The 15,674-nt window shown below is 39.1% G+C and overlaps 2 protein-coding genes across 6 annotated transcripts in view; both read right to left on the bottom strand.

Moving 5' to 3' along the window:
- LOC123504114 (major facilitator superfamily domain-containing protein 6-like) overlaps positions 1–5,443 on the bottom strand; it is a 26,496-nt gene extending 21,053 nt beyond the window's left edge. Inside the window, exons 1-2 of one of the 2 annotated variants that reach the window (XM_045254437.1) lie at positions 4,833–5,443; positions 821–938 (exon numbers count right to left, since the gene is read on the bottom strand). The gene's annotated coding sequence lies outside the window, so the exon portion shown is untranslated. The remainder of the gene's footprint in view (positions 1–820; positions 939–4,832) is intronic. The other variant, XM_045254436.1, reaches the window with a different exon arrangement.
- Positions 5,444–6,883: 1,440 nt separating this feature from the next.
- LOC123504113 (solute carrier family 15 member 1-like) overlaps positions 6,884–15,674 on the bottom strand; it is a 39,925-nt gene continuing 31,134 nt past the window's right edge. For all 4 annotated transcript variants that reach the window (XM_045254434.1, XM_045254431.1, XM_045254433.1 and 1 more), the window contains exons 14-19: positions 10,107–10,213; positions 9,712–9,861; positions 9,302–9,401; positions 9,018–9,158; positions 8,586–8,693; positions 6,884–8,469 (exon numbers count right to left, since the gene is read on the bottom strand). In XM_045254434.1, coding sequence (XP_045110369.1) covers positions 8,290–8,469; positions 8,586–8,693; positions 9,018–9,158; positions 9,302–9,401; positions 9,712–9,861; positions 10,107–10,213 — 786 coding nt within the window. In that variant the 3' untranslated portion in view covers positions 6,884–8,289. The remainder of the gene's footprint in view (positions 8,470–8,585; positions 8,694–9,017; positions 9,159–9,301; positions 9,402–9,711; positions 9,862–10,106; positions 10,214–15,674) is intronic.

Genomic DNA, 15,674 nt, shown 5'->3' on the forward strand with positions numbered 1-15,674 from the left:
CAGCTGATGCTCTGTAGTTACTGATGATGAGTTAACAAAACAATAAAGGCGACTAGACAGAATATCTAAAAAAGTCAAACTTCTCTCAAGGCCAGAACCAGTCTCGAAACACACACACACACACACACACACACACACACACACACACACACACACACACACACACACACACACACACACACACACACACACACACACACACACACACACACACACACACACACACCAAACCGCCCCCTCCCCCTCCCCTCAAAAAAAGTCTTGCCTTGATGTCACTTTTGGAAATTATCCGATTTTTTTTTCTTATTTACCAAAGCATGAATCAAAGAAAGGCATTGCTTGTTATCCGTCTCAAGGAAAAAACTATGAAATTATCCATGGACTGTGCTGAAGTGAAAGATGAGCTACACCGGCATTGTATATGGAATGAACATTACATTAAACATAACTTGCGTTGAAATGAATGATGAATTTAGTCAAAACTGTAGCAAAGAAAGGAACAAACATAAAAAAAAAATGAAAAGAAAAAAAGGAAAAGGCTAATGAGCATAGTGTCTCAAAATAGATAATCAATAAAACATGTAGCGCCTAAACAAGCCATCAATAAAACATCGAACGCGTCTGCTGTCATCACGTGAGCAGTGTGTGTGTGTGTGTGTGTGTGTGTGTGTGTGTGTGTGTGTGTGTTTCGAGACTGGTTCTGGTCTTGAGAGAAGGACATCTGTGGTGTGAAAATTATATGCAGTAATTCTTATCGTTATCTCTCCGTCGCATTCCTGACTCTGCTTCGTGCTTATTAGAGAGAGATGCAAAGAAATACCTTCGTCCCACTCGTCACTGATTTCTTTCGTGTTCCAGGCAGCTCATCTCGCTGCTAATATTATCCAGTCAGTCCGAGGAGCATCAGGTAAGGTCCAGGAGAGTAAAGATGATCCATACTTCGTTTGCGCCGTATATGTAAGTGTAGGGGATGAGAAAATCAACACTTGAGATTTCACGCACCGAGTGACAAATAGCAGTAATTTAGATTAATGGCACCTTAATATAATTCATTGAAAAAAGATGAGATGGAAAGCTCTGAACGGTTTGACTAATATGGCATTTCCTCAAGTTTTATCAAATTGTTGCAGTCAAAGTTGAGAATATGGTTTTGAAAAGGCTCTCTGACAGCGTGAGTGAATAATTTTCGGTGCCTGTATATTTATCATTGCTGCATGAAATAACATAGAGTTACTCAAATGCAGTTAGAATATCCTAGTACTCATAGTTATTAACAGTTAAGAGGTTGAATCATCTAAGTACCCTGCTCGATGCAAAATTGCGCAGTAATCGCTTGGGGCTCTCTTAAGGGTTGTTTTCAGTCCACAATGATGATAAGTCAGATTCATGAGGGCTTTTCCCACTGTTAATTCGGAACTCTTGTTTAGATATTAGTGACACATGAAATTAACCTCCAAAGTCTCAAAAACTTTCACAGCAGCATACTGGGACTTGCCGAGATGAATTGTCAGTTAGAATATGATCTGAAATCTCACATTCCTATATATATATATATATATATATATATATATATATATATATATATATATATATATATATATATATATATATATATATATATATATATTCACCCGAAGTTTATGGAGTTTCAGCTAGGGAGAAAACTGATGAGACGCAGTAAGCGCTTGGATACCAGTTTCGTCTCAGTCAGGGAACAGGTGTAAACTTCTCGCAAGTGTTGGTCGAAGGGACACACCTGAGCCACACTTGTTAGAATGTGTCGATGATGTCAATGTTGCTACCTTTTGCGATTAGTCTGCCTGATTTTGTAATGCTAGCGTCATATGGTTTTATAAGGAAGCCAAAGTCTTGACAGGCTTAGTACGGCTAGTAATGCGGGATGTATGAATGCAAGGGGTGTCAGTTAACTATTTGACGACATCCATGGCTGCACAGTAACTCTTAAATTGTTTACCATATTACCTACTAATGTATTTTTATTTCTGATGGCCAATGTGATTCTGGGTGGATAATTCCCTCAAGATAATGGTCTCGACTAAGGATTTACTGCGTGGTCAGAGCTCCGCCTGTCATATGCCTCTCTCCAATAATCACAATGAAATCGCCTACCGGTCACCACAACGGCCGGCGCCACTGCTATTCCTCTCATGCTATGCCTCGCTCCTCACGCCCCTGCTGACCCCTGCTCGGAGTTTATTAGCACTCAACTCTCACTACGTATTCCATCCCCTTCCAACACACAGTCACTCACCCTTCTGTCCCCACCATGGCGTGTAGGCAAAGCGCACACCTCCCTGCGAAAAACTCACAGGATATTGTAAGCAAAAAGGGTCCTACTTTTTGTACAAACACTAAATATGCACTTCCTGTCATTGTAACCAGCCTGAATTTTTCTTGTGGATGTTTGTGGCAGGAGAAACACAACAAACAGTTCAATAAGACCGAACGGAATTTCAAAGATACTCTACCTCGATGTGCATTCCGCCTTCAGATACTTTCCTCCCAGCACCACTTCATATATTTTTTACCGCCACTCTCAAGCACTCGTCCACAGCGTTAGGTGAATCTCGCAACTGGGACCCTCACTTCACCCTCCTTACAGCCTCCATGCGTGTACGGGCCCTAACCTCTCCCATTCCCATTCATCTTCCGCAATTGTCATAGCCCGATTCGCCAATTGATCCTTCCTGCCTTTCTACTACACTCGATGCTCGCAATGTGTGTATGGCGTTAATCCGGAAGAGTAGCCATGCGCGGGACAAGAGGTCGTATGCACACTTTTAAAGTGTTTGTGTTAAGCTGCAGTCATGTATAGAATGTTATCATGATCAGAGAGAGAGAGAGAGAGAGAGAGAGAGAGAGAGAGAGAGAGAGAGAGAGAGAGAGAACGCTACTTATCTATCCCAAGACAAGCTGAACAATGGAAATTAGCCGTGGGATAAACTGCTGGGAACACAAACGAAGTCAGTGACGAGTGAAATAACAGGAGTGTTTCTTTTGCAACTCGCTCCGACGGACAGGAAGCGAAGACCCGGGTACACAAGAGACAGATGAGATGATAACAACTATTATATTCTTCCCGCACTTGTCATCGGTTCCACGAGTCTTTATTCTCTGCTTAACGAGGCATTGTACTGACTGACTGGTGAGTATAGAAATATTTACTACTCTCAACGATATTTGTTTTCATGGAAGTCACAGAGGGTACACCAAGGACATACACACACACACACACACACACACACACACACACACACACATCGCAGGTATACAAACACACATTCACCCTACCATCATCACCTGCAGTCTACACGAATGAACATCCAATGATAGTAGAAAGGAAGCAATACATAACCGACTGGCCCAGTTATGCAAGGAGTGGTTTCGTCAAGTTCTTCGTTGTGTAACCCACTCTTTTTTTCCTCTTCCAACCTTTTTTTTGTGATTATTGGAGAGGGTTCGGTTTATGGTGCGCAGTTGAGGAGTTAACATGCCAACAGGTCTGAGAGGTTCTACTGATGAAGTTTCTGGGTAAAGGTGCCAGGGAGAGACACGTGTGGGTGTTTATGGAAGTAGTACTGGAAGAAGAGATGCCGTACGTACGTTCCTTTCACCCTCTGACTCGAGCAAGGTGAGAGGAGTTACTGCAGGTGGTATTTATGAGAGAAGACGTTTTGTGGGGGAGACGAGTGTAGTCTTATATAAAAGTAATAATAAAAAGAAAAATGTCACTTTTTTTCTCTCTCCTTCAGACTCAAACTAGACACATGGTAACTTAAAGTCGCTGAGCAAGATTTCTGAAACACGCGAATTAATTGGAGGAATACGCAAGATTAATACAAGGAGTCTCACATGTTTCCTCTACATCTAAACGTCAAGGAGATACCAGCCTATAGATATTGGCTTATTTGGCTAGCGATGGCAATGCTCGAGTTTGGTATTCAAGGTGAGGAGCGCATTAATAAGTACAGCTGCAATGCGGAAGAAAATGAGAAGACTAACAATAGGAAGCAGAGATAGGATAAAAAATGGACACAGGCATACAGGTGAGGTTAAAGGTAGAACATAATGTTGTCATGATTGCAGTCGTGAAAGCAAAGGATCAGCCAAGATTCACCTGTCAAGGCCATCCTAGTAAAACATGGAGTACTCTTGGTTACATATTAGTGTCCAGTGTTGTTTTATTGATCAAGTGGTGTTGACGTCCTCTCATATGGATGCGTAGGGACTGTACAAAATGTCTAAGTATGCTGCGTAGGTTGTATATGCTGATCCGAACCTAGTGTGTATTTATGGTGCTGGTGGTAGAGGACACAGAAAAAAAATGAGTGGCCTACAGGAAGACAGCAATGCGAATATAAAAAGACAAGTAGACACAGAAACTAAGTAGGGAACAAGACAACGCGCATAAATCTACGAGTAGGCTACTAGTAAAAAAAAAAAAAAAAAAAAAAAAAAAAAAATCACTATTTTAATCGAATGTTTTACTATTGAATATCGAAGTTATTATTCTATGTAGGTACACATGCAATGCTTTTAAATAAACACAAGATAAACTTTCGTTAGCATTCATGTGCATGCGTTGATGTGGACACCCCGCTTCTCTAGTTTGTATGCCCCCCGACCGGCTGCCACATGTCTCAATAGGCACGATAAAGACAGAATCTACGCATATACATACAACTTTTTTTTCTTTAAGTGTGTGTGTGTGTGTGTGTGTGTGTGTGTGTGTGTGTGTGTGTGTGTGTGTGTGTGTGTGTGTGTGTAACTTACAGGTCCTAGGTGTTAGCAGAACTTGTTAACATACTTACAGAGTTGGCGAGGTTAGTAGGTCTGGGTCTGCTCTGTGTCGTTTTGCTATGCTTGGCTAAAAATTTATTTTACACAAACGTCTCTATAACGATTGACGTATTCAAGCAACGGCTGACGGTTCTTGCCACTATTCGGCTATTTGTTGACGCTTTATATTTGAGAGATTTGCGAAAATTTTCGGCTTTTAGATGATCTGTTATCTAAAGCCGATGACAGTGACCGTCCATTAAAGTGTTTATCACATGTTCATATTCTTGCCACACGGGTGCATTTTGGCAGCAAACACAAACTTCACACGGCTTATCAGTACATTCGAGTCAGTACATTTTTCATTCTATATGCAACCATTATTATATGATAGCATATGAGAACTCATGATTAAATTACGCCTCCATTATGAACCAGAGTAAGGCAGTTTGGCAAGGCGAATGTTTTTTGTAAGCGCAGGGAGCGAGTGTCGGCGCTGCGCTTCACCAGTGGTAGGAGCGGAGGAGCTTCACCGCCCAACGTCCTACAGGGTAACACACTGACTGAGCGAGTGGCCCGCGGTGAGTGAAGGTAAACTGAACTCGCGGATGAGCGGCAAGGTGGCGAGTCCGGCGAGCTGTGATAGCAGTGTGTGTGTGTGTGTGTGTGTGTGTGAATGGTGCAAAATGGCGCTCGGGAAACTTTAAGCACCGTGCCATGAGTACATTAAAAGCCTGATTACTTGAAATCATAATATTCATCTCTCTCTCTCTCTCTCTCTCTCTCTCTCTCATTAGTATACTTATTTGTTTATATTCCATATTCAATTTATTTACTCTTGAATTTTTACTTAAGATAAATTGCATTCATCAGATTTTTTTTTTCGTCGGTAAATATATGTATGAAGTAAATAAAATTAAGAAAAGTACTACCTATTGATTCATTCACTTTATCAGTAAAGGTACTGTTAGATGAATATTTGGGATGCACACTATCAAGTATAAGAATAAGAAGCATACCATTGTCTCATGGGAACACGTGTCCCTGTGCCTGTGCCCTTCTCATCCCGTGCTGGCCTCCATCTCCATCAGCCTTGTATACCCGCTCGCAGCACACACAAGTGACTTTGCCAAGAGTCACGCACACCACCACACGAAACAGATAAATATTTGTAATGGCCAGTACAACAACGTTACGCCATTAATTTGACGCGAGAGAACATGCAGTCTGTCACAAGAACTGCCAGATTAGGAACAAAAACAATACAGACAGACCTCCCCCTCTCTTTTTCTTTTTCTTTTATTCTTGAGCTAATGATAATGATAAAGGTTACTGATAGTCATAACTTCATGAGATTATTTCTTTAAGTATTCATTCAGGAAAGTCGACTCATTTTACCGCGATACACCTCTGAGGTAACAACGTACTTCTCGTGCAGTGTCCTCCTGTCAATGAAGGGGTGGAGTGCCGGCTGGGAGCGGAAGGGCGGTGTGCACCAGCCGGTAACACAGGCAACACGGGTGTGGAAGGCCACAAATGGATGTTCACGGTGTGTGGCTTTGCATAGCAGATCTCTGCTAACATTTTTATTTTATCTGAATATGGAATGTCCACTGTATGTATTGTATTGTCATAGATTTTACTGGCGCAATGAGGCTCATGCTCGCACGGCAATTGTGTGGCGCGGCAGCTGCTATAGGGCTGGCTGGTGGCCTTGCCGAGGACATTACACATTTAGGCGTGCCTAGACAGACCTTGACATAGGTCGGGATTCACAACTTGTTTATCCTTATACAACATACCACAGCTTCCTTGTCATCGTGATCGTACTCTCTCTCTCTCTCTCTCTCTCTCTCTCACAACTGGACACTGCCCAGCATTGTTTGCTGAATAGTAACATCAAGCATAGGGAAATATTTCACCTAGAGGAGAGACTATAGAAATATCGGGAAATGTGGAGAAAATTATGAGTAAATCATGAAGAAAAATCTTGTGTTTGGATATTTGATTAAATATTGCACAATACCTTCCTTCCTATATCTTTTCAAGATTCCTTTTTGAAGTTATTCCCTTGAAACAAACATTTCAAAAATAATTTTATTTTATACTTATTTACATAATTTTTGTCATCACAGTAAAACATTTGCATATGTTAGCACATAAAAACCTTGTGATTGAAGTCTTTATCTATTAAATATTTGTATGCGCGCGCGCACACACACACACACACACACACACACACACACACACACACACACACACACACACACACACTATCAAAGATGATAAATGGGGTTTAATGACAAGAAAGACAGGAAGAGAGAAAAAAAAAAAAAAGAGCAATGAGACAAATGGAGAGAATATTGAATGAGAATCAAACTCATGAATTAAACTAAGAAAGAAAAAGCCAGGCAGCAACTATCATGGAAAACTTGTCGTTATAGAGATAAAATAAACAGATAATTGAAGAAACATATCACCTATTAATAGAAAAGTACTCAATTATCATAATGACAATTATCATAATGACAGATAATAAAAGAATATATCTAATTTCAAGGACACAATTTTCCCACGATAAAAGTGTGCAAGATATAGTTACTGCACAAAGAAGACAGACGGGAGAAGACTGATGCAATATAAACAGCACTAACTAGGAAGACTCTCAAAAGCCTGAGATATATTTATGTGGAGGAAATATTAGAATGATATTTCCAGTATAAGAGGAAAGAAGATAAGGTAGACAAGAAGTGTATACGATTTTGATGAAAGTAGAAAAAGATCTATTTGTATGGGATTTGGATGATACAACAGTCCATGAAAAAGTGGAAAAGGGTTACTTTGAAGACAAAAAATAGCTTTCCTTACAGAGGCACAGACTTAAGCCAACCTGGAGAATGGCAGCCATGGAGACAAAACACAATGAGCACAGCTTGTTTACTGTATGCCACAACAAGGTAAAGACACTTAAAACATTTGGTTAACTATGTAAATGAATATGTAAAGGTCAGGTCAATATGAAGCATAAACATGTAAGAAAAGACATGCACACATCCATGCTTACCTAATAATGCTGGCTCGGATAATCTATCTTCAAGTAAAACCTATTGATCAGAATAGTTTCTAACATTCTGCTCAACAAGGCAAAGGTACACATTGTATGTATATATAAAAAATGTCCCTTCATTTCTTTCCATATTTTCCTCTATGATAAAAAGAAATTAAATCAAAATATTTTCTTCCTTCATCTAGCTTGTATAAATCAGTCACACTATTAACATGAACAATGCGAAAAATGCAATATATATATTACTAATGAGAATAAAATCCCATATATTACTCTCCTGTACAATAATACTTAAAAAAAATCTTTGTTCTTTATATGGACATATTATTTACATAAAAGGCAATAGATGTCATGTAAAACAACATTAACTTAAAACTAATTAAAAATGTACAAAGCTTTTGCAATAACCATATATAAAATCATCAGAACTTTGTTTCATCATTTGAGAATGCCTCATTAACTTTTCCAGTGTCTTTAGGAATTTCTTTAGTGGAATCATTCTCTGCTTTAATCTCATCAACATACTTATACCTCACGGCCAAGACTGCAAACAGTACCATATCAACAAACATGAGTGCAGCAAAGAGGAAGAACTCCATGCTCTGTAAAAAATACAATTGCATTTTTAGCAAATAGAAATGTTAGCTAGAAAAAAAGAAAAAAGAAAAAAAGTTTGCAAGAAAAAGTTATAAAGGAAATCAATAGCACTGGCACGTACCTGTCGCTTGAAAAACTTTGCCTCAGCAATGATCACGACAATCAGGTTACCAAATGATACTGTGAGTAGCCATGCTGCCTGCAGAACAGACTTCATGGAGGCTGGGGCCTATAAAAAACCAAAAGTAGTTGATAAAACAAAGAAATTTATGAATGTACCCTATTCCCTATATAGTAGTGCATGCACACAATGGATGAAAAGAATAAGCCTTGCTAGCTGTCTTGTACACTCCCCATAGGATCCATAACAACACACCATGTGGTTCTATTGTTTTCCTGATACATTTCTCTTTCATAATCTTCAATAATTATTCATTTACATTCAAAAGTACCTCCTGAATCTGTGTGTGAGGTTTCATTCCTCTCCTCTTATATAAAAAAAAATAATTTACCAATACTGAGATAATGTTAAAGAAAACAGTTATTACATTACCTGTGTGAAGGAAAATTCAAGGCCTGTAATGGAGAACATGATCTCTGATGCTGTGATGATGAAATACTGTGGGATGAGCCACAGCATGTGCACTGAGTTGGGTTGAGTGACTACAAACAATCCAACGTCTTGATATGTTCCCTGTTGGCACAATAGCATGTCCCATTAATACAGTACTGTGCTATAAAGGACTTTGCATTCATGTAAAGAAGTAATGTTTTCAAACAACCAATCTGACATACTTTCATTCTATTGTAAATGAAATTATATAATAAAAAACTCACATTGTTTATGCTGAGATTCCTTTGAACTAGGAAGTCATAAACACCGCCTAGCTTCACATCAATTCTTCCCAATAGTTCATCAGCTAAATATATGTCATAACTGAAAAAAAATAGGAGGAATCAGTAAGATACCAATCTTTGCTTATATACAACATTTAAATTATCAAATGCTTAAGAAACTACCCATCCGCACACCAACACAAACACACACACATACAATATTAGAATATTTCCCTCTGTAAAATGTATATTTTCACCTCCTGAGCTGCTTATGTCTAAATAAACTGTTTATTATTATTATTATTATTACACACACACACACACACACACACACACACACACACACACACACACACACACACACACACACACAAAAAAAAAAAAAAAAAAAAAATCAGTAACTACTATACCTGTCTGGTTCCACTTCCTGATATTCTGTGCCAGAGACTATGTAGTCTTCAGTTGAGTTTATATTGGTGAAGTTAAACTTATAATTCTCTACAGCACCATCCAAGAACACCTGTGAGCCAATCTTGTCCACCTCTACATTATAAAGCATCCTGCAAAGAATAAAGGTTTGTTGTGCCAGTTAGAAAACTAACAAAGTATGGATACCTGTATCAATGCAACCAGTTTTCTCATACAAGCAGCAGATAGTAGTCTTACCATGTAGGCTACTAAAACATTAATAATGGAAATAAGATACAGGTAAGGTCTTACACAGTAACCGAAAGTAATGAATATTATGGAAGAATTACCTCTGTACACAAGTAAAACCTGGAAGAATTACACACTGAAGATTTACCTGAGTTTTGGGAGTCCACTATTTGATTTTTCAATATCATCAGGAGGATCAACATTGACCAGTATTCCAGTAGCATTGTCATCAGCAGTAATCAACACAACATGAGCCTGGAGATGAAAACAAAACAAAATATTAAGAAAATATCTTTCATTATCATAAAGCAAATAAGATAAAAAAAACCCAGAAACTTAGTTTCAGTGTGTGTGTGTGTGTATTTACCTAATTGTATTTACCTAATTGTAACATACGGGAAAAGAGCTATGCTCGTGTTGTCCCGTCTCCATATCTATTAATGTCCAGCTTTTTCTTAAAATCATGAATATTCCTTGCGTTGACCACTTCCACGTCTAAACTATTCCATGCTTCCACCCTTCTATGAGGGAAGCTATATTTTTTCACATCTCTCCTATAAGTGGCCATTTTTAGTTTTTTCCTATGCCCTCTCGACATTCTTCCATTCCACATACACAGATCTTCCCTATCCATTTTTTCCATGCCAATCATCACTCTGTATATTGCTATCAGGTCTCCCTTTCTCTTCTGTTTTCCAGGGTTGGAAGTTGCATTCTTTTCAGTCTGTCTTCATAAGTCAAATCTCTTAAGTCAGGCACCATTTTGTTGCAGCCCTCTGTACTTTCTCTAGTTTCCTTATGTGTTTCTTTAAGTTCGAGCCCACTGTATTGTTGCATATTCAAGCCTCGGTCTTATCATTGCAGTAATTATTTTCTTCATCATTTCTTCATCTAAATATACGAACGCCACTCTTATGTTCCTCAATAAGTTCAATACTTCTCCAATTATTTTGTTTATATGTCTCTCTGGCGATAGGTCATTGGTAATTGTCACCCCAAGGTCTTTTTCTTCATGACTGGTTTTATGTCTTCATTTCCTATCTTGTACATACTCCTGATTCTTCTTTCACTCTTGCCAAACTCTATTTTCTTGCATTTTGTCGTGTTGAACTCCATTTGCCATGTACAGCTCCATTTCCATATTCTGTCCAAGTCTTCCTGGAGTAGTTCGCAATCTTTGTCACATCTCACTTTTCTTAACAATTTTGCATCGTCTGCAAATAGGCTCACATAACTGGACACCCCATCCACCATGTCATTTATGTAGACCGCGAACATTACTGGTGCCAACACTGATCCCTGTGGAACTCCACTCTCCACCAATCCCCATTCTGATGGTCTGTCCTTAATTATTGTTCTCATTTCTCTTCCTACCAAAAGTCTTCCATCCATTTTAGTAAACTGCCATGCACTCCTCCTACCATTTCAAGTTTCCAGATCAGTCTCTGGTGTGGTACCTTATCAAAGGCCTTTTTAAATCCAGATATATTCCATCAGCCCAACCATCTCTTTCCTGTATTACATCTATCACCCTCGAATAGTAACATATCAGGTTTGTCGTGCATGAACGCCCTTTTCTAAAACCAAATTGACACTCACAAAGTATGTCATTTTTCTCCAAGAAGTCTGTCCATCTATTCTTCACCACCCTCTCACACATCTTAGCTACCACACTTGTAAGTGACACTGGTCTATAGTTCAATGGGTCTCTCTTGTTACCTGATTTATAGATTGGGACAATGTTAGCTCTTTTCCAGTCTTGGGGCACTACACCTTCCCTTAATGAGGCATCAATTACTTCACAAACTTTTTCTGCCAATTGCTCCCTGCATTCTCTTAAAATCCATCCTGATACCCCATCAGGTCCCACAGCTTTTCTCACTTCTAAACTCCCCATCATGTTCTTGATCTCCTCCACAGTTACTTGAAACTCCTTCATAATCCCTTTCTGTTCCATTACCAGTGGTTTGTCAAAAGCAGTCTCCTTTGTGAATACCTTCCGAAAGCATCCATTCATAGCCTCTGCCATTTCCTGGGATCTTCACTGCATACTCCATTTACTTCTAAACTTTCAATACTTTCTCTATTTTTGATGTTGTTGTTCACATGTCTGTAAAAAGCCTTGGTTGGTCTTTACATTTATCAATTATATCCTTTTCTTGTTTCTTTCTTTCTTCTCTTCTAATCAACACATATTCATTTCTTGCTCTTTTGTAACTTTCCCACTGCTTAATCCGTCTTTTCCTTCTCCACCTCTTCCATGCATCCTCTTTTCTTGTTCTAGCCTTTTCACATCTATCGTTAAACCAGTCCTGCTTTCCAACTTCTCTATGTTGTCTTATTGGTACAAATTTTTCTCACCTTCTTTGTATATTTTTATAAATTCCTTCCACTTTTCATTTGCTCCTTAGCACTCTTGAATTTCATCCAATTTGTCTCTTGAAAGAATTTCTTTAGGTTTCCAAAATCTGTCTTGGCATAATTCCATCTTCCCACTTTATATTCTTCATTTCTTCTAGATTTCTCTTCGTCTATCACCTTGAACTCCAAAACTGCATGATCACTCTTTGCTAAAGGGCACTCCACCCTCATCTCCTCAATGACCATTGGCTCTGTACTAAAGACCAAGTCCAGTCTTGACGATGCTCCCTCTCCTCCAAACCTAGTATCTTCTTTGACCCACTGAGTTAACACATTTTCCATTGCCAGTGTCAATAGTGTATTTCCCCATGTTGTCTCTGATCCTTCCATTGACCAGTCCTCCCAACACACCTCTTTACAATTAAAATCTCCCATCATTATAGTTCGTTCACAGCCACCCAACATTTCTTCCAGACATGTTCCTGTATCACTTATCATTTCTTCATATTCCTGTACTGACCATGCATTTGTCTTAGGTGGTACGTACACCACTATGTAGTGCCTCTTTTTCCTTCATTAGTTTCTGCTCTGATCTTTAGCACTTCTGCCTTTCCCATACCTTTTTCACTTGATCCACCTTTATATCTTTTTAACCAGCAACATCACTCCTCCTCCCATCTTACCTACTCTATTTCTTTTCCAAACATTATATTTCCTTCTCCAACCATCATCAGGTCTTCTCCCTCTCTCAGTTTTGTTTCAGTAAGACCCACAATATCTGGGTTCTTGTCCCTCAAGTAATCGTTGAGTTCTAAAATCCCGATATCACTCCATTTATGTTGGAATACATTACATTTCGCTCATATGTAAGTTTCTTTAGTCCTTTCTTGCTGTACTTTTCTGGGTTATGAACCACTTCCTCAGTCTCATATCCAAGATTCTCCAGAAAAACTCTTTCTTCTCCTCTTCTGTCCTCTCTTCATTTTTTTCAAAGCCTCCTTTCTCAACTCATTTAACATTTCTCTTTCCTTTTCACCGAGATCTCTTCTCAACCAAATCTTCCTTGTTGTTTCCTGCTGGGCTAGCCTCCATGACTTCTCCACCAATTCATCTACATCCTTTTGTGACTTAAGTTTGATTCTTATTGGCCTCATACCTTCTCTTGTGAACTTTCCAATTCTATGGAAGTCCTCTATTTCTTGTACTAGGTCTTTTCCTCCTCCTGCACCACATTAATGATATTATTTATCACCTTTTTATGTTTTCTCTCTCTCCATTTTACTCGGTGTCTTATCCTCCTCCACACCAAATATCACCACACATCTCTTTTTGTCTACAGTTTCCCTCACCAATGTCTCATTTGACTTAATAACCTTCACCACTTTCTCAGCTATCTTCTCTTCTATGATCTGTTGATCTATAATTTCAGCAAGGCCCAAAGTTTTCTCCCCAGACTCTTTGATTTCCTTTTCCAGACTTGCAACTTTGTAATTTACCTCCTTTCTTTCCACTTCCTGACTTTTTTTCCATTCAGCCTGCTTCTCCATCACTTTTCCTAGAGATTCTCCACATTTTCGCAATTCACTTTAATTAGCTTAACTTCCTCTTTCAGTGCTTCATTTTCCTTCTTCATATCGGCACAGTCTTTCTTTACATTGTCATAACTCGTTTCCAGGCCCCATACTTTTCAAACAGTTTTCAATTTTACCTTCTAACTCCAGAATTTTCTTCACATAAGCGCTCTTCTCCATTATTCCTTGAAACCCTGTGAAGTCTGATTCATCTTTCGAGTTCACGGCCGCCATGTTGCGCAGATGTAAACAAACCAGCTGATGGCTCAAACGCAGGCTACAGTTTATATTTACCTTCACTGGACATTATTTTGCTAATCAACAGTTAACATGACTATATGGAGACGGGACAAACATTACCAGCTCCTTTCCCACCTTGGTTACTCTTAGGCAATGGTAACTGTAGAATTAGAGATGATTGCTCTGGAGCTCAGCGACCACCTCCGCCATCGACGATGTCCCGTGTGTGTGTGTGTGTGTGTGTGTGTGTGTGTGTGTGTGTGTGTGTGTGTGTGTGTGTGTGTGTGTGTGTGTGTGTGTGTTTCTGTGTCTGTGTGTGTGTGTGTGTATTCATCTAGTTGTATTCACCTAGTTGTAATTTTACAGGGCCTGGGTATCATACTCGTGTGGCCCCGTCTCCATATCCACACACATCCAACTTTCCTTTAAAACTATGCACACTCCTCGCTGACACCACCTCCTCACTCAAACCATTCCACACCTCCACACATCTTTGTGGGAAACTATATTTCTTCACATCCTTCAAGCATATTCCTTGGCTATCTTTTTACTATGCGATCTCGTAGTTCTATTTAAGTTTTCCTCTCTAAACATCATTTGCTCATTGTCCACTTCATCCAGTCCGTTCAACAGTTTATAAACCTGTATTAAATCTCCTCTTTCTCTTCTTTGTTCCAAGGTAAGCAAATTCATTTCTTTTAATCTCTCCTCATAGGTCATTTCTGCCAATTCCGGAACCATTTTTGTTGCCATTCTCTGCAATCTCTCCAACTTCCTTATATGCTTCTTTTTATAAGGGGACCAAACCACTCCAGCATATTCCAATCTTGGTCTAATTACCGTACTAATTAATTTCTTCATCATATTTTTATCCATATAATGGAAGGCTAATCCAATATTTCTTATCAAATTATACGTTTCTCCAAACATCTTATCAATATGAGCCTCAAACTGCCCATGGTCTTGTATTATCACTCCCAAATCCTTTTCCTTTTCCCCCTTTTTCAACACTACTTCTTCACCCATCTTATATGACCCTCTTGGCCGTCTTCCACTCTTCCCCATCTCCATCACATGACTTTTGCTCAGATTAAATTCCATTTCCCACCTCTTGCTCCACACCCAAATCTTATCCAGATCTGCCTGTAAAATTTCACAATCTTCTTCACTCTTCACACACTTACACAACTTCGCATCATCCGCAAACAAATTAATATAACCTAACCTAACCTAACCTGTGTGTGTGTGTGTGTGTGTGTGTGTGTGTGTGTGTGTATTTACCTAGTATTTACCTAGCTGTAGTTTTACAGGGCCTGGGCTTTATGCTCGTGTGGCCCCGTCTCCATATCTACACTTATCCAATCTTACTTTAAAAGTGTGCACACTCGTTGCAGACACTACTTCTTCATCTAAACTGTTCCACGTCTCAATACATCTCTGCGGGAAACTATATTTTTTAATATCTCTCAGACATCTTCCCTTTCTCAGCTTTTTACTATGCGATCTTATGCTTCGGGTGTCATATTCTTCTCTCAGGATCAGTT

This window comes from Portunus trituberculatus, chromosome 15 (genome assembly GCF_017591435.1).
Source record: "Portunus trituberculatus isolate SZX2019 chromosome 15, ASM1759143v1, whole genome shotgun sequence".
Classification (NCBI taxonomy): domain Eukaryota; kingdom Metazoa; phylum Arthropoda; class Malacostraca; order Decapoda; family Portunidae; genus Portunus; species Portunus trituberculatus.